General features: G+C 49.2%; 13 protein-coding genes and 2 non-coding genes across 15 annotated transcripts; 12 read left to right on the plus strand and 3 right to left on the minus strand.

The window, feature by feature from the left end:
* The first annotated feature begins 505 nt into the window (after nt 1–505).
* On the plus strand, nt 506–1902 carry K460DRAFT_414920 (uncharacterized protein). The gene is made up of 2 exons (XM_040937710.1): nt 506–946; nt 999–1902. Exons 1-2 carry the CDS (start codon nt 758–760, stop codon nt 1710–1712), a joined length of 903 nt encoding a protein of 300 aa, XP_040790914.1. The 5' UTR covers nt 506–757; the 3' UTR covers nt 1713–1902.
* A 247-nt stretch (nt 1903–2149) lies between these two features.
* K460DRAFT_364330 (uncharacterized protein) lies at nt 2150–2584 on the plus strand. Its single transcript, XM_040932987.1, has one exon. The coding sequence runs from the start codon at nt 2211–2213 to the stop codon at nt 2469–2471; it is 261 nt and encodes an 86-aa protein (XP_040790915.1). The 5' UTR covers nt 2150–2210; the 3' UTR covers nt 2472–2584.
* A 992-nt stretch (nt 2585–3576) lies between these two features.
* On the plus strand, nt 3577–5593 carry K460DRAFT_403643 (WD40 repeat-like protein; the record flags this gene model as incomplete). The annotated part of the gene is made up of 4 exons (XM_040936653.1): nt 3577–3592; nt 3639–3727; nt 3790–3967; nt 4053–5593. The coding sequence occupies 4 exons, from the start codon at nt 3577–3579 to the stop codon at nt 5591–5593; spliced, it is 1824 nt and encodes a 607-aa protein (XP_040790916.1).
* A 157-nt stretch (nt 5594–5750) lies between these two features.
* K460DRAFT_72291 (uncharacterized protein) lies at nt 5751–6359 on the plus strand. The gene has a single exon (XM_040938649.1). It carries the CDS (start codon nt 5909–5911, stop codon nt 6230–6232), a length of 324 nt encoding a protein of 107 aa, XP_040790917.1. The 5' UTR covers nt 5751–5908; the 3' UTR covers nt 6233–6359.
* On the plus strand, nt 6348–7586 carry K460DRAFT_72313 (uncharacterized protein). Its single transcript, XM_040938650.1, has one exon. The coding sequence runs from the start codon at nt 6462–6464 to the stop codon at nt 7185–7187; it is 726 nt and encodes a 241-aa protein (XP_040790918.1). The 5' UTR covers nt 6348–6461; the 3' UTR covers nt 7188–7586.
* A 972-nt stretch (nt 7587–8558) lies between these two features.
* Nucleotides 8559–9234, plus strand: K460DRAFT_353344 (uncharacterized protein; the record flags this gene model as incomplete). The annotated part of the gene is made up of 2 exons (XM_040931711.1): nt 8559–8653; nt 8709–9234. The coding sequence occupies 2 exons, from the start codon at nt 8559–8561 to the stop codon at nt 9232–9234; spliced, it is 621 nt and encodes a 206-aa protein (XP_040790919.1).
* A 1000-nt stretch (nt 9235–10234) lies between these two features.
* K460DRAFT_277565 (cupin family protein) lies at nt 10235–10711 on the plus strand (the record flags this gene model as incomplete). The annotated part of the gene is made up of 1 exon (XM_040928185.1): nt 10235–10711. The coding sequence occupies one exon, from the start codon at nt 10235–10237 to the stop codon at nt 10709–10711; it is 477 nt and encodes a 158-aa protein (XP_040790920.1).
* A 2328-nt stretch (nt 10712–13039) lies between these two features.
* On the plus strand, nt 13040–15183 carry K460DRAFT_403646 (multicopper oxidase; the record flags this gene model as incomplete). Its single annotated transcript, XM_040936654.1, has 7 exons — nt 13040–13232; nt 13283–13408; nt 13456–13492; nt 13545–14140; nt 14193–14620; nt 14667–15023; nt 15082–15183. 7 exons carry the CDS (start codon nt 13040–13042, stop codon nt 15181–15183), a joined length of 1839 nt encoding a protein of 612 aa, XP_040790921.1.
* An 848-nt stretch (nt 15184–16031) lies between these two features.
* On the plus strand, nt 16032–17083 carry K460DRAFT_280822 (uncharacterized protein; the record flags this gene model as incomplete). Its single annotated transcript, XM_040928434.1, has 5 exons — nt 16032–16237; nt 16287–16361; nt 16408–16489; nt 16548–16862; nt 16913–17083. 5 exons carry the CDS (start codon nt 16032–16034, stop codon nt 17081–17083), a joined length of 849 nt encoding a protein of 282 aa, XP_040790922.1.
* A 943-nt stretch (nt 17084–18026) lies between these two features.
* On the plus strand, nt 18027–20366 carry K460DRAFT_334324 (MFS general substrate transporter). Its single transcript, XM_040930911.1, has 7 exons — nt 18027–18310; nt 18359–18571; nt 18634–18775; nt 18818–18906; nt 18955–19329; nt 19376–19600; nt 19652–20366. The coding sequence occupies exons 1-7, from the start codon at nt 18147–18149 to the stop codon at nt 20247–20249; spliced, it is 1806 nt and encodes a 601-aa protein (XP_040790923.1). The 5' UTR covers nt 18027–18146; the 3' UTR covers nt 20250–20366.
* A 439-nt stretch (nt 20367–20805) lies between these two features.
* K460DRAFT_t19 lies at nt 20806–20895 on the plus strand. Its single transcript has one exon. It is a non-coding gene; the product is annotated as a tRNA-Ile (tRNA).
* A 295-nt stretch (nt 20896–21190) lies between these two features.
* On the minus strand, nt 21191–23186 carry K460DRAFT_393453 (uncharacterized protein; the record flags this gene model as incomplete). Its single annotated transcript, XM_040935940.1, has 6 exons — nt 21191–21833; nt 21953–22010; nt 22051–22076; nt 22129–22962; nt 23014–23031; nt 23120–23186. The coding sequence occupies 6 exons, from the start codon at nt 23184–23186 to the stop codon at nt 21241–21243; spliced, it is 1596 nt and encodes a 531-aa protein (XP_040790924.1). The 3' UTR covers nt 21191–21240.
* A 263-nt stretch (nt 23187–23449) lies between these two features.
* K460DRAFT_t20 lies at nt 23450–23523 on the plus strand. The gene has a single exon. It is a non-coding gene; the product is annotated as a tRNA-Ile (tRNA).
* Nucleotides 23519–24062, minus strand: K460DRAFT_427416 (uncharacterized protein). The gene has a single exon (XM_040938271.1). The coding sequence runs from the start codon at nt 23978–23980 to the stop codon at nt 23585–23587; it is 396 nt and encodes a 131-aa protein (XP_040790925.1). The 5' UTR covers nt 23981–24062; the 3' UTR covers nt 23519–23584.
* A 1388-nt stretch (nt 24063–25450) lies between these two features.
* On the minus strand, nt 25451–26247 carry K460DRAFT_281111 (ras-domain-containing protein; the record flags this gene model as incomplete). The annotated part of the gene is made up of 2 exons (XM_040928465.1): nt 25451–26113; nt 26170–26247. The coding sequence occupies 2 exons, from the start codon at nt 26245–26247 to the stop codon at nt 25451–25453; spliced, it is 741 nt and encodes a 246-aa protein (XP_040790926.1).
* Between the last annotated feature and the right edge of the window lie 1319 nt (nt 26248–27566).

Consider the following 27566-nt stretch of genomic DNA (forward strand, 5'->3'; position numbering starts at 1 on the left):
ATAATAAATAGATACAAAATATAATAGCAGGTAAAATAATAATATATTATAGGTAAAAAATAAACTAATTACTACTTTGTATAATAATTGCCTTTTTTCTTATTATATAGTTTTAAGCTAACCTAGTTAAGATTAGTTGCGTGTCCTATTAGGCTTGTAGCCTAATACCTGCAGCAGAGGGCTTTGCAATCCTTTGCTACAGTTTCTAAACTTACTGCATTAGGTGTAGCATTTTAAACATTTTTTAGCACCTTAAATGTGGCTTTTTCCGCGTTGTGGAGCCGGGCAGTCAGCTCACGTCTTGCCAGCCTCCTAGAGGCACCTTGCCTAATTCTAATAGCATTACCTTGTCTCTATGTCGATCGCTGCAGCCTCAAACTTAGATTTCCAGCCGCACGCTAGCATGATTGGCTCACTTTTGTCCGACCGCACAGACACTATCACGATCGTCCACGCTATAGCGTCAAGCTGAGGGAGCATTGATAATTCTTCCCGTTCAGCTCCTTGGATCCGACGCCCACGTACAAAAGTGCCGTTATAAATTGACTATGGACCTCCCACAATTCTGGTTAATCACAAATATCTCCGCACTCAAAGTACTTTCACAGAAACCAGCGATAGCTCAACTAGGGCGCAGGCGCTTTGAAAATCCTCCCACAATTCTGGCAACTATCCAAAACACATTCCTGGCGACTTCCCTCTGGTTATAAAACTGCATCTTTATATCTCTCTCGTTTTTATCAATCAATCAATCACGATGTATATCTTTTGTTCCGGCTTCATTGCCGTCCTTGCCTATGGCTCCACTGTCGTTGCTGCGCCGGCAGCAAACACCTGTAATCCTGTCGACGCTGTCTACGCGATATTGAAAGGATCTTTGAAAAATCAAGCATCATCTTTCTGTCTCGACTTTCTCGGGGGGCACAAAACAGTTCAGTCAACTAAGGTAGGAAGACAACCACGCCTTGCTCCCTTGGTCATTGCTGACTTTGGAAAAGACCATTCCTGTAACTGGTGCAGGGAGAACTGTCACTATCACTAACCCCGACCAAACTCAAACCGCAAACATTGACGTTACGAATGTTAATCGAGTTACGAGCACTATCGACCAGACCGCAGCAAACCCAACCACCACTACTACTGTCACCGTTACTGCAGGCACCAGAACCATCTACCAAAAACGTGGCGTCGTTCCCACTCAGCTCATTGCCTTCGCCTCCTCTCGCATTTCGAGTGCATGTAGCTGCATTGTCACTCCGACCACCAAAACAATCACCAATACTCAAGTTCAGACTGTCAATGGGCCTCAAGCTATTCAAACAGAAGCCGGAAGACTTGTCACCGTTACCGTCACCAGAACCGTACAGATCACTTCCGAAGACACTGTCACTAAGACAGTCAGTCCGGCTGGAACCGATGTGCAGACTGTTGCCACGACCGTTACACCTATTCTCGTCAAGCCCAAGATATGCAATGCGAAAGGCCTCCCCGGCCCAAACGCTTTCAACTATGACGCCAACTTCAACACCAACCAGGCAGCCTGTATCGCGTCATGCAAGCCCGATAATAGGTGCTTAGCTACTGGGTTCTACATCGTGACTGATCCTAGTACAGGTACGCAGACTGGTACTTGCCGCAAGTATGACAAGTCTGTCACCGACTCAGCGGATCTTGGTTTTGGTTATTACAACTTCAACGATAAGGCTTGTTAAAGTTTCCTCTACTATTTTCATTTAGGAATATTCTTAAAGTCTTCGGCTAGTTCCCTTTCAAAAAAACGTATTAATATAGTAATGGATCTGTGTTTTACGCGCTCTTATCTTTTGTTACTTAATGCAGCTTATACAGACTCTAAATAGTACACATATGATACAATTATATGTTAGGAACGCAGAGGGCATGATAGCGCAGTATCTGGGCTATGGAAGGGAACTCAAAACCCAATAAACAAATCTACTACTCTACTAGTCTGTGATTACAGCAACAATGCTATCAAAGATCTGTACAACTTTTATAAGGGTGTAGAGCTTGATTTTCGCTTCAATAGAACAGTAGGGAGGAGCTGTTCTATTGGAAGCGCTAAAGAAGAGAGCTGAGGAGCTAAGATGAACACTAAAGTAGGTAGCCACCGCAAAAGACTGTTGCCTGCGCCCAGCTTTATTGGCTCTACAGCTCGCATGTTGTTTACACTCGCCTCTCCCAGCATCTATATGGCCAGATTGTTCCTCACCATCATCGCCAGTGCCAACCTAGGTTCTTCCTTCCCCTTGCTCAATTCTTGTCGTCTACTTCTCGTCGCAAATCATCTACTGATACGCAACAAGTTAGGTTTTGAATCTGTACCGCTTGACGATGTGCACTTAACATTGGATGACGAAGTTGCCCTCAATAATCAAGATCTATTAGAAGGTAGTCTCGCAACTAATGCACTCCTCAATCACCTGCCTGCACCGGAAATACCAATACCGTAAGCATCCTCCAGGGTGTCACCTACACTAAAACTTTCCAACTAATATCCTCCATGGCATTGGCATTGGCATTGGCTATGCGGCCTCGGTTTTTGTGCAATGTTTCAGCATCAGCGTCATCTACTCTAAAGCCCAGGCTGCCGGGTCGAGCTTCTCCTTGACTGTGCCTCTGCGTACCGTCTTATTTCGCGTTGGTCTATAATGGGCTGCATTCACCATCCCCACTGCATTCTAGCTTCGGCGCCGTCCCGGACGACCCTTGCCGTGGAATGGTTGGTAAAAAGAAGCCTCAAGGCGGCATACTTGCGGGGCTGCGATACATGGTCCTTGCATATATATCGCCCTAGAACGATCACGATAGCCATGCAATTCCGCGAGGCTCTCTATCGTCGTACTGTGCCTCGATTTTCATACCGCTGATGCTTCCTAGCATGGAAGCTGCCTTTTACGCGCTATCTGTCATGGATAAAGGGAGCTTGGTCATTAGGCCGGCTAGCTTGACAGAATTTGTTTCTGGATTTTAGCATTTCTTATAATTTCTCCTGCGCCCTTCTTTTGGTTTGCGGATGTGGAGAAGGGCCGGGCTGAAGGTTTGATGCTGGCGCAACGGCGGGCCTCGTGTCGCACACGTGCAGGTGGCATTCATGGTGATGGATCAGACATTCAATAACAACTATGAGTAGTCCTGCTTCATGGAGCTATCTCGAGCTCTCGCTCTGAGGCATTGTGGCCTCCGTTAAAGAGGCAATTGTCCATGAACTAGGGGTGGGAGTTCGGCGAAGCGTCATGATTGAGGGTTTCACCAAAAATGTATAGACCCATAGCAATGAAATCCAAGCCCTAACGGCAAGGGGGGTAATTACAAAAAGAGGGAAGTGTAGGTATAATAGTAGAGTAGTTTCCAGGACGTAATTATTGCTAGCGTAAAGGATGCTCCAGCCACCGCCTGTGCGGCTTAGTGAAGTGGCTTGTTGACCCTGACACACGGACGGTGACGAAGTCGGACCCACCAAGCAGAGCAGCAGCTTGATGAGCAGGCATCCAAAGTCACCACTTGTATAACCTAGACCCCTTTCCCTCCTGCGTGTTCCACAGCTGTTGCTTCAGAATGTCACTAGTCTCAGGTACGGGCTCTGCGTACCGCCAATAAACACCAGCTCATCAGGACAGAGGCCATCTGGGCAGCGTCCCCAACCACAACTCGAGGACAGCCGACACCTCTTTCTTCAGACCCCAAGGGCGAGCGCATAGCCTATGCTGTACGTAGATACTGACCCAGGGTATATTTCGAAGCCTTCCCCGAGCTAATTACAATGCGTAGTCTGGCAAATCCGTCTTCCTCCGCTCCATCGATGACCCCGCCGTCAGTAAACAATACACACAGCACACGACTCAGACCACTGTCGCTCGGTTCTCGCCATCTGGCTTCTATGTAGCTAGTGGAGATGTCTCAGGTACAGTCAAAGTATGGGACTGCGCGGGCGAAGGCGCTACAAAAGGTGTGTAAAGGGCGTTACGGGCGTTACACGATGCAGCAGCAGGTGCTTCAGTTACGAACCTGAGGTGGAGCTGACGAGTGTGTAGGTGATTATCACATCATCGCCGGGCGAATCAACGACATCGCCTGGGACGGCGACTCGCAGCGCATCATTGCCGTAGGCGACGGAAAAGAGCGGTTTGGGCACTGCATCACGGCGGACAGCGGCAACAGCGTGGGCGAAATTTCAGGACACTCCTCGCAAATCAATTGCGTCTCCATCCGCCAGCAACGGCCTCTCCGTGCGGCAACCGGCTCTGACGACACCAGCCTGGTCTTCTACCACGGCGCTCCCTTCAAGTTTAACACTAGCCTAAGAGGGCAGCACAATCGCTTCGTATTCGGCACCGCATTCGCTCCAGATGGTTCTGTTTTTGCGAGCGTGGGCGCAGACAAACGCATCTGGCTATACGACGGCAAAACTGGCGAGGCAAAGGGACAGATCGGCGAGGGAGTACATACGGGCAGCATCTTCGGTATCTCCTGGGCTAAAGACTCGAAGAGACTGGTGACTGCTAGCGCTGACCAGACGGTCCGGATATGGGATCCAGAAGCAGGCAAGGCTATTCAGACATGGAGATTGGGCGAAGAGGGTGTCACCAGTGTGCCTGATCAACAGGTTGGCGTTGTTTGGCCGACGGGCCGGAGCGATGGCCTGGTGATCAGTGTGGATCTAGAGGGAAATCTCAATTACCTCAACGACGGGAACCCGAAACCAACGCGAGTGGTGCGCGGCCACCAAAAGAACATCACAGCAGCCGGCATTGCTGGGTCTACGTTCGCTACAGGAAGCTATGAAGGCCGGGTCCTGGCGTGGGACCTCTCTACGGGACTCGCAGACAAAGTGGAAGGCGCTTCCCACTCAAACTACGTGGCCGGAATCACCACATCAGATAGCAAGGGCGAGGCTGAGCTTTACACTGTAGGCTGGGACGACACTCTGCGCTCTATCTCGGTCCCGAACATGATCTTCACTGGGGAGGCCAGCGAGCTCAAGTTTCAGCCTAAGGGAATCGCTGCGACGTTAGGCGCGGTCCTGGTCCCATCGTCTGAGTCGATAGCCGTGTACTCCAATGGCGACAGAGCAAGCTCATTCCCAGTTAATTACACGCCTACTGCCATCGCCGCGCACGGCTCCATTGTGGCCGTCGGAGGTGACGATAAACTCGTCCGCATCTACACGCTCTCAGGCACAGAACTCAAGGACACGGAAACAGTACTCCGCCGCGCAACCTCACCTATCTCAGCACTTAGTTTCTCATCATCTGGCAAGAAGCTCGCAGTAGGTGCCAGCAACGGCAAGATCTACGCATATGAAGCCTCCGCGGACTGGAAACTCATCACCGATAGGTGGAGCGCCCACACTGCGCGTATCACATGCTTGGCCTGGGACGAGAGTGAGAAGTTCACTGCGAGTGGCAGTCTAGATACAAATGTCATGGTCTGGAGCACCGAGGATCCGGGCAAACGAATTAAGGCGCTCAACGCGCACAAGGATGGAGTTACTGGTGTTGCCTGGGAGAAGACTACTAAGGTCATCTCGGCGGGCGGTGATGCAAGTATAAAGGTGTGGGCGGTCAAGGCGTAATGCACATCTACAAGACAGGACACCGTCCATTACGTGATGGCGTCACCTCATAGTCAGACTGTTGATAATGCTTGAAATTGAAAGCCCAGGATCGAGAAAGATTTATCTTGCTCGGAGGATGAGCGAACCTTGAAGGGTGCAAAAGGTGAGGCGGACGAGGCAAATGCCATTCGATAGGCCTGGACTTTCGAAGGCCGATGCAGTGGGTGTTTGCTGCTTACATGTGAAAATGCCACTCCTCATCCCTGCACTTCCATATCAGATCTGTCGTCTACCTACGGCCACTAAGTTAAACTATGTGTTGGACATGGGCGTATGTCATTTGTCATCTATCTTCCGTCTTTGCGATGTGCAAGAGTCATGCATGTACAGGTGTCCTTAGTAGCTTGCGCTTTTCCTTTCTACCTTGAACCGCCATCACCCCGTCGCCGACAGCGGTTCATGCCCTGCCCCTCCAGACTCTCTCGTTCTAATGACAAAGGCTTCATATTGCGAAGGCGGCATTCAATGACTTTCCAAGACGACATTGGACTTTCTCGTGTCCTCTTCCCAGCAAACCAATGTTTGTCAGCCCTGGTTGCCTTCTTTGCCTCGTCGCCACAGTATGCCTCTTTGCGCGAAATACCACGTCGAGGCTGAACGCATGCACGCCAAGCAGAGGTCCTTCAAGCAGGACGAACCAACGGGGCGTCACGCCCTGGGAATGATGGGAGAGGTATATGGCCGCTTCATTCCTCAAAAATGTAGTCTGTTTTCTCTCTCTTGCAGTCCATCCAGACCCAGCAAAGCATATTGGCACGACTGCACCTACTCGACATTAGCCTTCGTTTCAGTTCTATCAATCGTTCACTCGACTTGCTTCCCTTAGATGGCCGACTACACGTACCTCGACGGGGTCATAGCCGGTAGCGGCAACAGGCGTCACTTCTCTACCGATCAAAGCCCTGATCTTGAGCTTGCTAACGCCAATTCTATGGAGCTTCTTGTTCAGCAGCAAATCAATCAGCAACTACTTCTATCGCCAACAATACCCCAACGTCATGATTCGCTTTTCCAGTGTTCGCCCTCTACCACGCCGAGGCCTTCACTCTCCCAGCATCAGGCTGAGGCACAGGCTTATGCCCTTGCCTCGATGACCCCGCACACTACCAACGGCTACCTGCAGCGTCCGGTCAATATGTCGCGCTCTGCGTCACAGTACTCGTCGACGTCTTCCGGTCACTATCAGAGGTACAATAACCAACCCCGTGTGTCGCGCGGCTCGTTTGGCAACGCCTCGCCTCCAATGGCACCCGATATGTCACGTTCGGCATCACAGTATTCGGCCTCATCAACAGCCCAACAAGCTGCGCCTCAGCCTAGCGTGACTCAGCCGCACATCGATACCACTAACCACCTCCCAATACGGCCGTCGAACATACCGTCGAACCTACCGTCGACGAACTCACCAGCAAACCTTCGAGCTGATCAGAACTTAAAGTACCTACCAGATCCAATTTTTGAGTTCGACGTCAATGATATCATGGGTGGAACGCTGGGTGGAGAGGAGAGTGGGAACAAGATGATTGGTCCCGAGACTACTACAAACGTGTAAGTGCTCTCCATGCTTTTTGCACTATGTGATGAATGAGCCACGCAGTTTGACCCATGGACTGTTTCTCGGGTACGATCCGTAAACAAGACCGCCACCTAATTCATGCCCACCTTTTTGACCAGGCTGCCATGGATATTATATACTGCCATGGAAATTTAGACAAACAAAACACCAGTAATATGGTAAACTCTTGTAGCCACTAAGGACACCAAGAGCTTGATCAAGTCTCAGATCGCGATACACATTCTATCCAGAGCCTCCCTTATGTCTAGTCATTCGCCTCGCCAAACAAGAAGTATACAACACATTACCTGAACACCGGAGCCGTCCAAGACCTTACATCCACTTGAACCGAACTGCACTTCTCCTTGGCAGAACAACGGATGATTTCTCAGGTACATCAAACGCGGGCCATCCTTAGGGCTTCCGTCATTACAGGAGCTCCTGGCCTTCCGGTTTAGGAGTTAACTAACTGGAACACACATTCAAGTAGGATTTCTTAATTTGCCTGGGCGGATAACTACGATTTTAAGTTTCTGGTATAAAAGTCTCCAAGGCTTGTCACCCTGGTCGATCAAAGCCATTCATATTTTAGGAGTCTCGGTGAATAGACTAGAGCTTCAAGCTTTAAATCTTGTTCTGATGGTTGCCGAGCCAATCCTTAAATCCACGTTTTCTCCTTAGGCATCATCACAGCAAGCCTTTGAAGCATAACTATGCTAGCTGCTTCCACTGGAGAACCAGGAACAGAGGATGTCGCAACCCGGCGTTGTACAAAAATTTAAGTATGTAAGTCATCGCGCTTCATTTCTTTTCCATCTCTACAGCAGTCATATGCCAGAGTATAGGAGGAACAGCACTCGTAGCCGCCACAAATAGCCGAAAAAAACATCAAGCTCATTATTCACCAATGGAAATTCGACCAGGAATCGTTCACCGCTCTCCGGAAATGTCGTTTTCTGATCTACATACCGTTTTCTTACTTTGAAACTGGCAGCGACATTCTAAAAGATCCATTACTGGGCTACAAACGAACCCTCAACCCCCCTTTTCTTATCCGTAACTACTCGATAGTCACAGAGCAGCATGGAATACTGCCCTCGGCTGGACGCCCTGTAGTGCAGCCTTACACCCTAACTACCATCCCTCCCTATTCCAGTGATGTTCCGCTACATCTCCATATCAACGTATCGTAATACACCCGAAGGAAATTCTGGACCAGGAGATACAGCACAATACAACAGCCCATACCGTACGATCATGGTGCCTTGTAGTTGCCGACCAAGCCTACACGACAAATATTTGCCACATGTTTTCATATAACAGTCATGCTACAATTGGTCTGCGATTACCAGAACCTATTCTAACTACATGCTCATCAGAACTATGAACTTTCTGGCTTCCTCCTCACCTTCGTTTACTGCTATGGGATCTTTCGACCACCAGGCACCATATGAAGACCCAATGTAAGGTACCCCATACCTATTAAGCAGCGCATACGTAAGCTGACTGTCAACCCAGTCCTGTGACTTCGTGTTTAGATATCGAAAACACCACTGCTTCTCGTATACTCCCAATCTCCTCATCTCATCACCATCTTCTTTCACCGCAACCAGTTCGTCGCCGTCGCCGTGCCTCACCATCACCAGATATTCCGTCCGACCCAGTCATTGGCCAAGTAACTCGATTAGGAAAGTTCAAATGTCTCCACGCAGGATGTGATGATCTAACCTTCGGCCGCCAAGCCGATTTCAAACGTCATTACGAGAACGTTCATGCTCCTAGGAAATTAGAGTACTTCTGCCCCACAGAAGGCTGTTCACGCTCAAAGAAACCCGCAAACGGCAAGAGTAAGGGGCGCAGCTTTAATAATAGAAAAGATAAGATGGAAGAGCATGTAAGGACGGTGCATCATAAAGAGGGCAAGAAGAGAAAGCAGATCGAGGCGGTTGAGGATGATGACGAGGAGAATAGTCTTAGTGAGAAAGTAAAAGATAAACGAACTAGGGTGTCAGCGTCGGTGGTGCCAACTGAAGACAACGCATGATACACCGGCTAATCCATCTGCTACGTCTCGATGCCAGAGGCATCAACAACCTTTCGCCAGGAAGTTACCCCCAGGCGTAACTACTATGTCTTGAATCATGTTCTTATCTACGGAGTACAGCAGGCGTACATGCTACGCAAAGACTGGGGAGATCTTAATTCAAACGATCGACTCTGTTACGGAATTTGCTAAGACGTAGTTGCTACTATTGGAAAGGGACCACAAACAATCTTTGATAGCGTTGGTCAGATACGCTTCCTTGTACATATTTTCTTACTTTCATGTACGAGTGTTCCAATTGTCGCTACTTCTAAATTAAAGGAACGAACGATATTTCACAAAAAACACCGTCTCTGAATTATTTAGTTACACACTTTCTAGCATCCTTGTATGGCATCTTACTCTCGAGTAGAAATCATTGATGAATCACTTCTTGTTCTCAAACATCAGCGTATTTTCTTCTATCATCAGATCTTCCAGTATGCCCTCAATGTAATCACAAACATCTCCGCACTCAAAGTACTTTCACAGAACCAGCGATAGCTCAACTAGGGCGTAGGCGCTTTGGAAATGCTCTTCCATTATGCCCTTAGGTCGGGGTAGCTAATGACAACTACTGGCAAGCGAAGCGAAATGGCGACGGCATGAAGAGTAAGCAGCGTGTCTACGGCTCGGAGTGCTCGTTCTGAAAGGAACAAGTATTGCGACAACCGTAGGTCATTACTACACTTCGGTTCTACAAAGTTTGAGCGAGTGAAAGAGTTCATGCCAAGTGTAGTGTTAAGTGTTGATTTCAGAAGAATTGGCGATGATGCAGGGATATCTGCTTGGTGTGTGGGCTACCGGTAGTAATCTGGCCGCCCCACATACATATAGCCCCATCCATCCTCGTTTGGCCCGCAAGCATCCCACGAAATTCGCCTTCACAAATACCATTGAAAATTCGAACGATCTTGAAGAGTCTGTTGTCATGCGTCTCTTGGCTGCCGCCTTATTGGTTATGTCAAATGTCGAGGTTACGGCCTCACCTTCCAACGGCGTCAGTGCGCAGGACGTCATTGAGAAACTCAGTCTGAAACCCAACCCAGAAAAGGGCTTCTTTTGGGAGACCTTTGAAGACTCTGGCACTGTTAATAATCGGTCTTACTCTACGGCCATCTACTATCTGCTAGAGGGCAAGGTCGGTACGTCGAACTGGCACAGGGTCGTGGACGCCGTCGAGATATGGCACTTCTACTGTGGGGCACCTCTTAGGCTCGAACTTTCATGGAGCAACGGTACTGCGACGCAGCGCCGGATCCTCGGAAACCACATTTTTGAAGACCAATCGCCTCAGGTCGTCATCGAGAAAGGCCAGTGGCAAAGGGCGGAGAGCCTGGGGGACTGGACACTGGTGGGGACAACGGTTGCGCCAGGCTTCACGGAGAGCGGATTCGAGATGCCAGAACCGGGTTGGGAGCCAGATGATGAAAAATAAATGCAGGAGCACTGCCATCTTGACTGACTTGGCGCGATAAGAAGGTTTAGTGGGATGTCGAGTCGCACACAAGAGCTGGAGGTGCTGGTGCAAGGGGCTTGGTAGACCCACACTCTTGAGCTTCACCGTCAGCATTTTACTCTCCTCTCAGGATTCGATCTCTTTCTACGGTATGAGCGGCCTAACCCCCCAAATACTTTGGATTGAAGAATGCCAACCTCTTCCATTGCGACTATATCAGCACGTTTGCACAACGGCATCTCTTCCAAGTTACGAACTCCCTCTTAAACCAGCCAGGCACTCTTCGCCTAACAGTTCCCATTCTTGTAAAGATTGATTGATACTCATCATGGCAATAGCAAAGGTACCACTTTGGCGTCTGTGTGCGACCATTTTTCTGTGAAGCTAGCTCTACGGACTTCGCTTCGACAGGTCCGGACCATGGTTTACTGCCCTTTTAAGCCTCATAATGCAGATCATGCCTCAACAGAGCTATCTGAACTTCAAAACTATCGGCAAAGTCGAAAATCTCCAAGTCGCTATAAGTTTTAATTTGCGATGTCCGCCGTACGGTGTGATGCAGTACGATTGCATTTGACTGGACGGACCGGGAGCCTGGACGGCGCCTTGCGGAGATTACGATTGTGAAGTCATGCATGAATACTACGTGGACGAAAACCTGTTCCTGAATCTGGCCTATTACTGCTATGCGGCAACGACTTGGGGGAGTGATAGCTCCACAAATTACATCACCAACCATCCCTAGTACCCTCTCAGCTATAGAGGAAACCTCCACTTAGATTTGTCAGAAATCTATGCGAAATGGAACTCTGTATCATTGGACGGAATAACGGAGTCCGGAATCATAGTGTAGGTTCTTGCAAGCTGTTGTCTACTATACCGCACTCAAGCCATTTACTGGACGAACGAATGGTCATCTCGATATATTATCACGCTCCGTCAACGGTGATCTGGAATCGTACTTGGCTACAGCCGTTGCAACGTGGGATACACCTGCGTACCAGGGGTGTGCTTTTGGATTCACTGCATGCGGCTCATTGGTAGAATGGGTTGTTGTAGCAGGTCCATTGACTGGAAACCTCTATCTCATCAAATCATGACACCTAACATGGAAAATCCCCATCCATGAACCAGTATCACGAAGAACTTGCCAATACCTATGTGGTAGCCATCCAGCTGTTTTCCGTTAATCGTAGTGCCGTCTTGGAATTCTCCTCTTCGCTTGCAAGCGAAGCGACACGGACCTTAGCATACGAGAGCCATTACAGAACCTGGTCCTAGATTATGTTCTATTTCCGGTCACTCTAACTAGCCACTCCGTCAACCGGGCCTGCGGCCTCGCCATTGCATCCCAGTGCCCGCGTATGTTTTGATTCACTGATCGGCAACCCCTATCTATGTGAACCTTTCCTCTTCAGGCTCGAGCTATTATCTACCAAGAACTTCACGGTATCTATATAACCTAGAATTCGGTCCAGACTGAACTTCACGGCTATACCACATATATGTCTTCATGTGGCAGCACGATAGTCGCGAATCGAATGGAGTATGGATAAAGTGCTGAGCAAGGGATAGGACAGGCATGGTGTATACTGTGCATTCTGCGAGCCCTGTTGTCAAGGGGGCTCACGGCTGTAAAGAATGTTACTTCCCGGCCTCTTTTTCGCCTCCTGATCGAGTAATTAGTCTAGTGTCTATTATTAGGTAGACATACTTTACATGTACGCCCACGGACTTAGTCCTCGTTTCTCCTTCGCTTTCGGCTATCATGAAAGCAGTTTAGTCTTCGGCAGTACGGGAGATTCGGTGCCGACTACTTTGGGCGACTTTGCAACTAAGTCGCTGAGTGACAGATAAGCCGAACACCAGCGTGCGCCATATGTAGTCCGTTCCAGTAAATATCATAGAGCAGTATGAAGGTCTTCCCATAGAAACTCTCGTTCTTCTACGCCTCAATAAACGGGCTATTCATCAAATCTCCGTCGAAATTATTGACTACGTGGACATCGCGCTCGTGTTCGCTACGAGCGACATCAAGAAGTCTGTCTAGCGACGACGGAGATGAGACGACCACATCTGGGCGCTTCGAGGCGCACATCAGCCCAAGAATACCCTATTCTACCACAGTATGCTACTGTAGCCGCATTGTACTCCGTGCTTAACGACTATAAGAATATGAGTCTTTTCTGCTTCGAGTCTCTAGAGTAGCCTCAAAGCAACGCTCGTTTCCATTTATTAGTTCTTCTCCATTCTCTTCTTTCCAGTCTTTACAAGTATCGCCCCCTACTGTCCTTTTATCAAACGATCATGAAGTCTCTCTTAACTTTGGGTGCAGTCCTCCTCGGACTCTACAGCTCACTTGTCAACGCGGCAGCTATTCCCGCTGAACATGTCAAGCTTGCTCCATTCACGCCGAAACGGGATGTTCCTGAAGAGGCCCAGTCGTCAACTTCGTGTGTGAACGGTCCAAACACCAGGAACTGTTGGTCTCCTGGCTTCAGTATGTTACTATCCTCCCAGGATTTAAAAGGCATGAGCTAACAAGGACAGCTTCTTCTACCGACATGTACACTTCCTGGCCTAACACAGGAGTTGTGCGTGCATATAACCTTCGAATCGAGAACACCACTTGCAATCCGGATGGCGCTGGCTCTAGAGTCTGTATGCTGATCAATGGTAAGACTACACCAGATGTGTAGGACATTCCAACTCACATGCCTTAGGTCGAATTCCGGGGCCAACAATCGTTGCTAACTGGGGGTAAGAAGCAATCAACATCCGCTTGTTAAATCCTCGACTAATTCCGTCTAAGTGATACAATCAGAGTTACCGTCCGCAACCTGCTTCAACACAACGGCACATCCATTCATTGGCATGGTTTCCGCATGCTAAACAAGAACATCCAGGATGGTACTAATGGAATTACGGAATGTGCTCTCGCTCCTGGCGACATCAAGACCTACGAGTTTCAAGCTACTGAGTATGGTACAAGCTGGTATCATAGCCACTTTTCGCATCAATACGGAGACGGCGTCGTTGGCACTGTTCAAGTGAACGGCCCCGCTACCGCAAACTACGACGAAGACCTCGGAGTCATGCCTATGACGGATTGGTACTATATCACAGCGTATCAAGCGGCTGCACGTGCATTCCAGAACGGACAGGCTGGCCTTGGTCCCCCGGTTGCCGATAACATCCTGATCAATGGCACCTCCAAAAACGCAGCTGGTGGCGGCACGTATAACAAGGTGACTATCCAAGCGGGAAAGAGATATCGGCTACGCCTTATCAACACCTCTGTCGACACCAACCTTCGCGTTAATCTTGACGGCCATCCATTCTCCGTCATTGCCACAGACTTTGTCCCTGTCAATCCATACACCACCAATTATATCCAGATCGGAATCGGTGCGTTGATATATAGCCCTTAGTCTAAGTGTCACTAACAAAATTACTTCAGGACAACGGTACGACGTTCTATTCACAGCTAACCAGACTGCCGGGAACTTTTGGTTCCGTGCTGTAGCTGATTCGCAATGTCAATCGCGAACGGCCCTCGAGGGCCGCGCCATCTTCACCTACCAAGGTAAAACCGTCGCTGATCCCACCACAACCCCTCCTGCCACCCCACCCACGGGCTGCCTTAACCCAGTTACAACACCCAAGATCGTGAAGAACGTCCCCAGCTCCACATTTGCCGCGCAAGCGAAAACTCTCCCCGTCGCCATCGGCCCTGTTGCTGCTCAAGGTAATACCGTGCTTTGGACTATCAATGGCACCTCTATGGTTGTGGATCCTGGAAACCCGACCATCAAATACGTGGCACAAAACAACAACATCCCACAGTCATACAATGTCGTCCAGATACCTTCAACCTCTGCATCTGTAGTATGTATAATTGTGTTCATTTTAGTCTCTAACTAACTGTAATAAGTGGACCTACTGGGTGATCCAGCAGGCAGCTGGCGCGCCTCCTATTGCCCACCCTATCCATCTTCACGGACACGACAGTCACATCTTGGGCGCAGGAACCGGCCAGTTCAGCGTAGCCAACAACTTCAATCAACTGCGCTTTACGAACCCGCCTCGTCGCGATGTTGCCCAGCTTCAGGGTGGCGGCTGGCTCGTTATTGCATACCCTACCGATAACCCAGGAGCTTGGCTTATGCACTGTCACATCGCTTTCCATGTCGGCATGGGTCTAAGCATTCAGTTCTTAGAGCGTAAGCCCCAAATCGCTCTCCCGGCGGCAGGCTCGGAGTGGTATAGTACATGTAATAAATGGGCGGCAGTGAGTGATGGCCTTCATCTTTCATAACCGTTAACACCTACTAAAACTTTAACAACAGTACAAGGCCGGCACTTCAGACATCTACCCACAAGATGATTCGGGTCTCAAGAAGCGCTGGCCTCCTATCCTTAACGGGGATTCGTCCTTTGAGATAGCGTAAGCAAAAAGAGATATCAGGCCTGCCCCTCGTCTTGGAAAGCGAAACAATACCCGATTGCAGCCTAATACCGATTAGTGGGCCTTTTCTGCTTGATAAATACTGTAAACTTCGTTCTTTCCTACATTCATTCGTTTACATTCTTACACTCGCTTCGACTTTACTTCACTTCACCTCAGGTGCATACCTGCACAACATTCACCTTCCATTTCCCTACCGTACTATAAAAGATATGTACATAGTTCTTGATCTTCACTTGTCTTCACTATATATACTTGAGAATAAAGCACTTGTCCATATCGTCACACCATCGAATGAGAAACTCTGTCTAACACGGACATGCTCCCCATTAACGGACTTGTGAAGCGACATGCAGTAGTGACCTACCATATAGCCAAGAAGTGGGGACTAAGTGCATGCAGGGCTAGCCAATCAGTGTGTGCCTTTAATTTGCCGACAGTAAAGGTTCAAGAAAGCGGGGAGGGGAAGTACGTCCACAACCACCACATCTAGAAGCTTACAGGCAGGTCTTGAAAACACCGGTAGTCTCGCCGTAAGTAGCCTTCTAGGCTGTACCGTACTAGGCACACAACCGGCCAGTAAGAGCAAATGACCCAGCCAAGGCGGCACCATTCACCAAATGGGGTGCGATAGAAGGCTTTGAAGTCCAGAGTCTTGCATGGACTAAGCACATTGGACATGCGCGGTGGGGTTTATGCCCTCGTACCCCGCAATATATCCCTTTGAATCGCATGGGGAAGGGTGGGGAGCGCAGTGCTGTGAGACTTTAAACGCCCGACTACCGCAACTTGCAGACACATATACTATTCTTCCTTAACGGCATAGCAGGGATGGCAGCACCTACAGCAACAGGACAACCGACCGTGGCCGGCGCCGGCTCCGATAGAATAGACAAAGAACCGCAGCTAATGCATACTTCTACGAACATCTCTTTGAGCCCAGAGCTTTTCGAGAAGCTATATTTGGCTCCGAAAGTCCCGCATACGGCAGATATCGCTGGTAGATATGCAAATGCGACCCCCTTGGGATTTCTTGGGTAAACTATATTGTAGGGACAGAGAAACAAGGGTACTGACCGCAAATAGCTTCGTTATATCTACATTTACTTTCAGTATGGTGCTGATGGGATGGGGTGGCGCAAGCGGACTACCTGCTGTTGCGTAAGCCTTATAATGCCTTCAACGTTAACCTGCTGAAATTTACCAGTGGTATATTTTTCTTCACAGGGCCTGTTCTCCTCCTTCTCTCCACTATATTTCTCTGGATCCAGGCACAGTTCTTCCCAATGGTTGGTTCCATCTTGCTCTGGAATATGTACTTCTTGCCAGGAATCTAACCTCGTGCAGATGGTGTGCGGTCTATTCTGTGTTTTTTGGCTATCCTTTGGGCTTCTCCAATTACCTACACTTGGACTAGCAGCGGCATACTCGCCCACTGGGGACGCAGCAGCAGGGGTATTGTCGAAAGAGATGAACGCCGTCATTGCGTTATATCTCTTAGTCTGGGGCTTCGCCTTGGGAACGTTCTGGTTGTTCACAATTCGGATCAATGCGGTGTTCGCTGGGATTTTCGGGTTCGTGACAATCGGATCTTGGGTACTCAGTGGTGCTTATTGGGCATTGAGCAATGGGAAGCTTCAGAAGGCATTGCGGTTGCAGAAGGTGGGATATATCCGAGTTATCGGACTGATAGGATCACTGACAATGCACAGGCTGGTGGTGCTCTCCTATTCATCGTGGGATTACTAGGTTGGTACATGCTATTCGTGATCATGGTCGCAGAAATGCGGTGGTCTGTAAACCTGCCGGTCTGGGATCTAAGCCACTACTGGAAAAAGACTGATATCGAATTGGCAACGATGGAGAATGGGAAGAATGACTAGGCCCTCCAAAGCGTTCCGTGCGCATATTGTTCTTATGGTTTCAAAGTTACCGAGCTGAGTGGGCTAGGAACACAATCTCGTAGATTGCGAAACAGGAGGTACGAGAGTGGTCAAATTGTGTATTTGTAAAATCCACAGATAGCTTTCGTTTCGAAGGTATGAACGATTTGTAGTCTCTGAGTAGTTGATGTGGCTTTACCTTCCTAGTGAAGCAGGAACGCATTAAGCTTGCGTCTACCCCAGTGCCAGTTCTTAGGACTTAGGCGAACCAAGCGTATACTCTCAGTCTACTAAGATTAAAAGGTTGCTATGACATTCTTTAATTGTAAGCTGATATACTTGGGAGATATGTGGTAAACCTTTGCCAGACCTCTGTCGTGTCGATATAGAGGTGCATGATCGTACATAGCTGACATGCATTTCTATAATCGTGAGAGATGTACGGCACTAAGAGGCATAGGTGGCGTTATCTTACCCCCTGAAGACATTTAGGGGCAATGTTATTACAAGCGCCTACGCCCTAGGACTACCTGTTGAGCTATCACTACTCTATATGAATGTAGTCCGGAGGCGGACCGACACAAGGCTAAGTGGTAGTAAAAGCCCGGCTTAAACCTGTTGAACTTGGCTGCTACCGAGTATATGAGAGCGTAGCTGGGTATAAGTGGATATTTACTATAGACAAGCCAAAACATTCCCTGAAAATGGCACGCAAATTACCTCCATAGAACCGGTGACAGCTCAATACTAGGGCGCAGGCGCTTTCGATTTTCCCCTGAAACTGGGAGACGAGTATTTTGTGTTTTGTGTTGGCGTTCGGGGGGAGGGACGTGCGGAACCGGACGGTTCCACAATATGTCTCTGCGTAACGTTTTCCGATAAGGGATTGCAATCCGACGCTTGACGCCACACGAACTGACCTCCGCCAATCTCCAGGTTTTGCGGGGAAGCTCGGGGTAACCGCTCCAGAACGCACTAAGTATTTAAGCTGATTATTCTTTGGCATCAAACCTGGGAACTTGCTGTGCGGTATTGTGGATGTTTCCGTATTTCTATATTCACCATGACGCCACACGACGACGACAAGTTGACTGCGACACGTATTGATACAGTCAAGAGCGCGGGTGCAATGCACCAAGATGTTCAACTACACGACTCCGACGATGCATACTCTGCCAACGAGGATATTGTCCGGCACCTACAGACCACAGGTGAGGAGGTCGGAATGTATGCACTCATTCATATGATTCAAGCACGACGACTAAGAGTGATCAGAACCTTTAGTACGCTTATGGCAGCAGTGTCGATGGCGATGTGCTACAATGCCTATTTATTCACCCTACTAATTCCGCCATCTATTCTTTCGTATATAAATGCGGATCTCGGACCCGACTCTCGCTATACATGGATCACCATCTCTTGGAATCTGGGTGGCGCGATATTCGTGACTGTCGGTGGACGGTTGTCAGATATCTTCGGTCGTCGATGGTAGGTGATCTTGAGTTTAAAGCGTATGTAAAACATGCTGCTGACTTGCAATCTTGATATAGGTTCTTCATTGCTGGCGCGTGCATACTGATCATCGGCAGTATCGTCTCTGCCACGGGACAAAGTATCAATCAAATGATTGCAGGAGGCGCTCTGTTTGGATGCGGCTCGGGTTTTCTTGAGATGGCCTTTGGCGCTGTCCAAGTAAGTCGGTGCCTCTTTACGGAGCGGCACTAACAATTGCAGGAAATCGTACCGAGCAAGTATCGACATGTAACCATCGGACTTTTTGATGCGGCCTCTATTATAGCCCAAATCATGCCTCTCGTCTCCTGGTCAGTTCTTTAGGAAACATTTCTCTGTCACTGGCTAAACGCGAATAGGGTCATTATCAAACGGACGAAGAATTGGCGGATCTGCTACTATGTCATGATTGGCTTCCAGGCTATCAACCTCATCTTACTCTTTTTCTTCTACAACCCACCTTCATGGAAGGAAAAGAAGATCGCACACGGAAAGTCCGCTCGTCTGCTTCTGCGAGAATTTGACTGGCTTGGTCTATTCCTCTTCCTCGCTGGTTGCACTCTCTTCATCGTTGGTGTTAGCTGGGGTGGATCGATGGCTCCTTGGGTATCCGCCACTGTGCTTGCACCTATAGTTTTTGGCTTGTTGACCCTGATTTGCTTGGGTTTCTACGAGGCCTTTTATCCGCTGAAGGCGCCACTGTTCCCTCCGCGTTTGTTTCGGGCTCTGCGGCAGTAAGTCAGAGTGATTCATTGGTAAAGCTGCTACTGACGAACGTAGCTTTACTGTTCCCATGTTAGTCATGGCTATCGGTGGTATGCAGTACTACTCTAACGCTACGCTTTGGCCTCGCCTCTCGCAGCTCATCTACGCCAGCGACGAGATCTCGAAAGGTCTTTACGCAGAAGTACTTCCCCTTGGTACTATTTTGGGCGGTATTATTGTAATGTTCAGCAGGGTGATCGGTCATCAGCGTTGGGTGATCATGTTTGCTGTCGCTTTACAGTAAGTGCGATGAGACATGCGAACGAGTCTCAAGGGGTCTAACAATCTTAGAACTGCTTGCGTTGGTGCAATGTCGACTTCCAAAATGGACAACCCAGTCCAGTCAATCATCCTCACTGTCGTCATATCGACTTGTACATCCGTCAACCTCCTGAATGGTATGGTACTAGTGGGCTTTGGCATTGTCTATCAGGAGGACATCGGCACTGCTGCTGGTCTCGCCGGAACCTCACGTCTCCTTGCTGGGGCCGTTGCTACTGCTATATTTAGCAACGTGACGAACGGAAAATACGGAGACTCCCTTCCTGCCGCCGTGCGCGCTAACCTGGCACCCTTCAACCTCTCGTCCGATATAGTCACAGAGCTTATCACGGCCGCCAAAGCTAATACTGCCGCCGGATATGCTGCTATTCCCGGAATCACTCCCGCAATTAGGGCCGCAGCTAGCTTGAGCAACAAGCAGGCGTATCTTGAGGGCGCTCATCTGTCATATTTAGTCGCCCTGGCATTTGGGCTATTGGGTGTGGTGGCGGCGTTCTTTATCCCATCTGTGGATAAGCGGAAGTACACGGAGAAGACTGTCGCTGTTCAGAAGTCGGATTGGAAAGCGCTACAGGAGAAGAATTTGGACGAGGCCTCCGCTGTCTAGAAGCGTGATAGCACACGACATAAGAGAGACTTTCTAAAGTGGACGAAATATAAGCTTCTACAAAAGGAGGCTCCTGTGCAGTCCCGCACCGTTGAATTCGTGATAGTGTAATGCTTGCCTTAACTTCCAAAATCAGCATATCATCAAGGTTCCCGATGATTTTAATCTGCACGCATATGGGGAAATTCGCCATGTTGAAGTTGAATTTGCGCGTTGTAAAGGAGGAGAGGTATTTATGCTCTCTATAACAACGCACAAGAAGTGGATATAATTCAACTGTCGAAGATACGCCTACCCTGATTACACAGGTAGTTAAAGGTATCCAGGCCATTTTAGGTAATTTCTAGCCCTAACTGGCTTTTTTACGCAGTTTACTCGGGTGAGTGCTTCGCCTTGCGAGATACGTTATCTAAAGACTTCTCAATTAGGTTTAGTAATTTTACCCCCTTTTTATTACAAGTAGCGTTCCTTACCCAGTTAGTTTGCTATTTTTAAGATTTCCCAAGCATTATTCACACAAGCATATTCACTATTATTTCTCGGAAATCTTCATTAAGGTCAGTTAGCTCAGTTGGTAGAGCGTGGTGCTAATAGTATATTTATATCTGTTACGCTAAGGTCGCGGGTTCGAGCCCCGTACCGACCAGCTTTCTTTTTTTCTAAGTTTATTCTAATATATTCTCTCATTTTTAAGTAAAGTTTACACTAGAAGAGCGGATTATATGTATAATACAACGCAGTAGGAGTTTCTTTTATAGATAGTATAACTATTGTGGGTAAAGGTGCAGGTCTCTTGTAAACTTTGTGTTTATTGTGTACTAGGTTCTCTACTTTTTAGGTAACTTATTTTGCTTCTACGTAGGATGCTTAAAGTATTCTCTAACGCGTATAACTCTACAAAGAGATACTAAGCACTTATTCGCTCAGTACTACACTCTTGTAGCCCTACTATAAAGTTAGAAAACGCCGAACCTAGCAGTTTACCTATTGGCTATTGTCCCTGTTGTTTAAGCTCGTGCTTATGGTGTTCCACCAAGGCACTGCCATTCTTCTGTGAGCGAAGTTGGTCTAGACTTGCGTGCCATAGTTCTTTACCCTCTAGAGAAACCAAGCTAACCCCTCGATCGTTGGAATCCAGGATCCTGCTCCCTGTTTTAAGAAGATACGGGCCGTAAGTTGAGAAACCGAGCCTTTGTATTTTCACGGCCTTGCTCTGTTTGTTGCGGAGCACCCAAATCCTAACCCTTCCCATCTTGCTCATCACCGGTCTATGTCCATGCCAGTATTCAAACGGCCCCTTTTCTCCTGTCTGTCCAAATTGACGAATCTCTCTTGAATTGTAGCCCTTGCTAGCAACTGGAGGTCTTAATAGGGGCGTGGCTAGAGCGGAAGACAGGGCCAAAGGCGGTGAAAGGCTTGGCGGGGAGTCTTCCACCAGAGCCTTCGATAATGTCAAGTCTGGATGTGGTTCTGGACCCTGAACCAGCCTATTTGGGACAAATCCACTAAACGACAGTGGAGGGAAAACATCCAGGGTGCGTGTGAATCCAGGATGTAGTTGTGTCGAGGTATTTGCGGAAGGATCTAAACCAGAGTAGGCGATATATCCAAGTTGAGAGTCTTGCGGTATCGTAAGACGTCATGTGCATTTCTCCTCTCTACACCTTTTTCTCCTTGCGATATACTTCCCGCTCTTGGCGCACCAAAGCGGTTGGTAATCTTTGTCTGGTAGACCGCAGGCTTTGCATCTAACTTGAATGACTGACGGTTTGGTTAGATCCAATACATACTTCTGGGATACCTTAGTCTTGTTGAAGCGTACAATCTCTACAACTCTAGTAAGCATTACCAGTCTCTAATTACAACAGTGCTACTGTACCTAGTTCATCCGGAGGGGGCCGTACCCGGCTTATCGGCCTTAATTTGTTAGGCTTAATCAATTCTGCGATATTCTTCGCAAGTTCCTCTCCAGCAACGACGGCAAGCTTCCTCGATTCAATGTAATGATGTGGTCGAACACCGCTCTTATTGATCATAGTCGTATTAAAACTCTTGTAGAAGCCGTCTTTATAGATTAGGCCAGCTAACTCGTGCGCAACACGTAAGATTGTGTCCTGTCGAACGCCATAGCGCGCGCCCCCAGGTGACAAAAAGGCTTGTGGGTGATAGGCGGGCACTACGAAACGTGCGAGAGACTTTCCGGGCAGTGAATCGGTCGATAACCATTCCAGATATAGAACAATGTCTTTGTATCCACCCCATAGTTGTAATGGCTCGAGATCGTAAATCTGCGGCATCCGTTCGCTGACCTTTTTACCATACACGACCTCCACCTTTGCCGCCATATTGGACCGGATCTTGGACAGCCATGTCTCGTGGAGATCAAGGATAGTCTGCGGATATACCTGTAAACCATCCACACTCTCACGACGGGAGAGGTGATCGAAAATAAATGTCTTTCCTGACACGAAGTTATTTGCAATTATCATCCAGATGCAGGAACTCGTTGCATCTTCCGTTTCTTCCTCATGTGGTGTAAGAGTTTGGAAGGAAGGATTGTGCAGATAATGAGCGATGGGCCATGAGAGGCTACCTGAGGGAGCTACTAATTCGTCTTTGCGCCGGGGGTGGGTCCATGACTTTGACTCAAGCTCCTGGAACTCGCGAAATGCTTCCGGAAGATTGAATCCACATTCTTGCTGTGTTTGACACACTGTACTCGCGTCAATACAGAGCAGAATCGTACATACTGTACTGAACTTACCAGGAGTTGCTATAGATTCTAGTTGACGTAGATATGGTTCAAGCTGCTTTAAACGGTGGAGGGCGTGCGGGTGAAGGTGTTGCTCAGGCGAAGAGCCGGAAATTACCAAAAAGGCGATATCCACTATCGTCTTGCGCTGCAAGAAGAGGCGCACTCTCGTATGTCGGAACCATAAGAGGGCGTTGTCAGTCTTGTGGACTGGGTGTTTCGGTGCTTGATTATTGGTGCGGCACAACAAGCCGTAGCGAAAATGTGATTGAAGCCACGCCTGCCAAGACCAACAAGCTCGGCTATATTAGATACGGTATGCCAAGCTAGCCAGTGCGTACTATAAATTTTTTATATTACTATATAAATCTAAAATAACCTAAGAGTTTAGATAATTAAATAAAGTATATATAATATTATAGTTTACTATCCTTCACCAATCAGTTAAGGTCGCTTAGCTCAGTTGGCTAGAGCGTGGTGCTAATAACGCCAAGGTCGCGAGTTCGACCCTCGTAGTGACCATTGAAGTTCTTATTTTTTCCTATTTTTGAAAACTGAAAGCTTAATTAAGGATTAGAAACAGTTACCTTTTTGTGTTGCTAATTCTGTCTCTTTGTCTGTAAAGTCCTCTCCTCAGCTGCCTTGAACAGCCATGCCGGCCACCTGTCCTATCATATCGCACGTGTTGTATTGCCAACTCACACAGTACGACTATACCTCCTATAAAACTGGTCTGCACAAGCATCACGGGGGCTGGTTCATCTGCCCGCAGTCCTAGCGGGTTTCGATGGGTTAAACCCCAAGGCCGCCGGGCCCACATCTCTTCTCCTAGCATCGACATGGGAAACCCTGCATCCGCTATTTGCTCCAAAGTCAAGATAGACGCATCATTTGAATAGTCGCGCACAGTTAGATGCGGGACTGGTGCAAAGGGTCGAATCTTATGAGGTTGGTGGCGCACTTGAAGCCGAATGAACATTCGCTACTTGACCGGCAGCCCAGGGAAAAGTACGCCCTCGGCGTTCTGGTCCTTGTGTAATCGTTGAGGTAATTAACTGCTGCATCTGCAAGCGCTTCGATTTCGTGAGTAGTGTCCTGTATCAGTCTTCTTTATAGGGGACGTTTGGCGACTTTGATGTTAATGTTGTAACACCCGTATTATAGTTTGCGTCTTGTTCCTTTTATTGAGAAATCTGTAATCAAATACGTTGAGCAACTGTAGAACTAGTTATATACCGTGTTTCAACTTTGCCTGGCAGTACTTCATGTAAACTCGGAATGACCCACATAAGGCGCAGTGGCTGCATGCTTCAACCAATGCATTACTACTATTACAGCTTTGGCAATTTCTGGGTAATACTGCATGGTCTGCCTTACGTTCAGTCATGAAAAGTCTTGTCCCATGCTGCATGGTTCCTAAAGTCGTGTTCGCTCGGATTGCCCCTTTGGCTAGATCGTGCCGCACGGCTCGCACAGCGCCCGCAAAATGCAATGCTGCCCAACCTTTTCCATATTCCATGGGCCGATTGTATCTAAATACCTCAGGATGGAAACAACGCAATTGGACGTATTTCGAGCCGAGGACCCCTGGTTTTGAAGATGGGTAGTAAAGTGAGCCGAGCCGCAGTGTTTGTGGGCGTCAGCCCGGTGGCTGAGTGGCTGCAGTGCGTTGTCTGCGTTTGACTAGCAATATTCGTACTCGACTACCGTCTGTGCAATCCGAAAGTCTCGTCTTACATGTCGTCTAGCAATTTCTAGCAAGGGCGACTCGTGAATGGCGTGTTGACAAGATTGAACGAGAAAGTAGAGCGATTGGTTCTGCTTCGACAGAAACATCTCCACTCTTCTCGCGTGGAAACCGGGAGTATCCACCAGTCCTACGTGCCGACATCCCGGCAATTGTTTATTAATGAGGAAAGGCCTCCTCTTGTGGAACCCGTGCACGAGTGGTGACATAAATCTGGCGTCGAAAAGATATCAATGTGTAGTAGGTCTCCAAAAGGTTGACAGTGAATTCGAAAAGGTATCTCGGGCCTCAAAGAATATATCCAAAACAAAACTCATGACTTTTCCGACCTTTTCCAGATTTGAACAAGCCCAGCCCCGTTTAGACTCCCACATGCCACGTCTTGCCATCCGCAATTGCCTGTCTCATCACCCTACCGACCCCATTCAGCCGTGCGAAAACGTGCAAGATCCTAGTCTTGTGCACATGTCGGTTATTGAGAAATGAAAGTTAAAAAAAAAAAAAGATACAATGTTCATAATACCCCAGAACTCCGCGGGTCTCATGCAAGCCAAAGTCGAGACCGTTCGATGCAAACGCCGCCCCTATGCCGACGCCGTGTGAAGGGGTACTTTCTATCAGTGAGGTTGCTGGTGACAAGGAATGTATCGTAGCTCGTGAGTGCTGTAAATCCAAATATATATGTTCGAAGTGTCTTATGCATCACAAAATGACGCACTTTGGCTTTTCCTTGATCCTTTTGTTGTTGCCATGACCGCCCCTGCCACGCCGACCGTCGACGATTCCTCGCGAGCGGTCTTTTTCGTGGCCACTGGGGCGTACTCGAGACTCTTTCCTATCGGTCGGGGTGCGGCCTCCGCCCTGGTGTCGTTGTCGCCGGAGCTGGCGGACGACGTCGAAGAAGGCCTTTTCCACATTGACGCAGTTCTTGGCGGATGCTTCGACAAAATCGCAGCCGAGGACTTTGGCCAGGGCCTGTCCCTCCTGTGTAGACACCTCGCGCTCGGTGACGCGGTCGCATTTGTTTCCAACGAGCATGACGGGCGCCTGTCCGAAGGCGGGTGACGATGCGCTGAGGGGCGAGCCGGGATAAGTAGGAGAACCAGCCATGGTCGTCTCCTTGACACGTTGGATTTGGCTGTGGAAGCGCTGGATGCGGGTAAAGGAGGAGCGCGATGAGATGCTGTAGACGAGGACGAAGCCCTCGCCGTCACGTATCCACTGGTCGCGCAGGGCAATGTACTCCTCCTGGCCAGCCGTGTCGAGGACTTCGAGCATACACGACTGGCCGTCGATCTGCACCTGCTTGCGGTACGAGTCCTCGATGGTGGGGTCGTATGTCTCAACGAAGTGGTTCAGGCACAACTAGCAGCGGTCAGAAGTGTCAGGCAGGCAATAAAAGAACGGAATGACAAGCGCACCTGTATGGTCAGGGCGGTTTTGCCCACGCCGCCGTCGCCCAGCACCACCAGCTTATACAGCGTCATCTTCCCCGCCATCTTGCCGGTAGTAGCGCGGCTTCACCCTCGCAGTGCAAGCAGCGATGACCTGCAGGATGGGTGCAAAGCGCGGGACGGGTATGGGTTCTTCAAGGCAGCTGGCAGGTGTGTGTTGCACAGGCGGACGGTCGAGGCGGAAGCGTGGGCCTGTGCAGTAACGCCGACGCAGAAGCGAAGGGCAGAAGAAGCGAGCGGGGATGGGATGAGATGCGCCTGACAGAGCGGAGGGCAGCAAGGAGGAGCAGAGGCTGCTGGTTGCAAAGGAGGGTATGGTAGAGGAGGGGAGAATTGGCAGATGGAGAGCTTGTTGGGCGGGCTGAGGGCGGGCGATGGTGGTGTGCAGGCAGGCCGGCAAGCAGGCAAGCAGCTGCACGTGAAGAAGACGACAAGCTATCACCTATCAATCAACAAGGTCGATGAATAAGGGCTGCGTCGCATGGACGCGGGCGACGTGGGATAGGGAGGCAGCGGGCGAGAGGGTGCGAGAGTGAGTGGACGGCAGGAAAGATGATGATGATAGCGCGGCGGTGATGGAAAAGGGAGGTCAAAAGCAACGCGCGATTCGTGGGCCAGGGCAGGGCAGCCGGGGGGTGTGCGAGGGTTTTACGCTGGGTTGAGGTTGGCCACTGAAGAGTGAGAGAGCAGGTGGGCAGCTTGGGCTAGGCCAACTCGACGCACCACCAGCACCACCAGCACCACCACCAGCACCACCACCAGTACCACCAGCGCCCGCTCGCCGTGTGCCGTGTACTGTGTGTACCGTGTGCCGTGTACCGTGTCTCTACCGCATCTCCCTCCCCACTCGCGGTGCTACGGCAGTGCGCTCAGCAACCAGCGAGACGGTGAAACGGTGTGAGAGAGGATGAGGAGAGAAAATGGCTTATTATGCATCATCATCATTATCATTATGGTACTCACTCGCATGCATGCAGGGCCCTAGGTAGCCATACCTACTACTACTACTACTCCTACTACTCCTACTACTCCTACTACTCCTACTACTCCTACTACTACTACTACTCCTACTACTACTACCACCACCACCACATACTGTACCTCGTCGAATATATACCACCATATCAAACTTTGATTCCAACTTATCAACCGAGTGGCGTACCCTTCAACCCCCGTCGAGCAGTCTAAAGTCATCAAATGGCCAGACTGACTGTGCGTCTTTGCAGCAGGCTTTTTCCCTCCCTGCTGGCCCGAGACGGTAGCCGACAGGTGCTTGGCGTCTCTTCCTGCTGCCACCCATCCCGATCCGACGGCATCACTGAACCAACAGACGCCCTCTCCGGCAAGCGTTTGGTCCATGCATG

This window comes from Cucurbitaria berberidis (assembly GCF_010015615.1).
Source record: "Cucurbitaria berberidis CBS 394.84 unplaced genomic scaffold K460scaffold_2, whole genome shotgun sequence".
Taxonomy (NCBI): domain Eukaryota; kingdom Fungi; phylum Ascomycota; class Dothideomycetes; order Pleosporales; family Cucurbitariaceae; genus Cucurbitaria; species Cucurbitaria berberidis.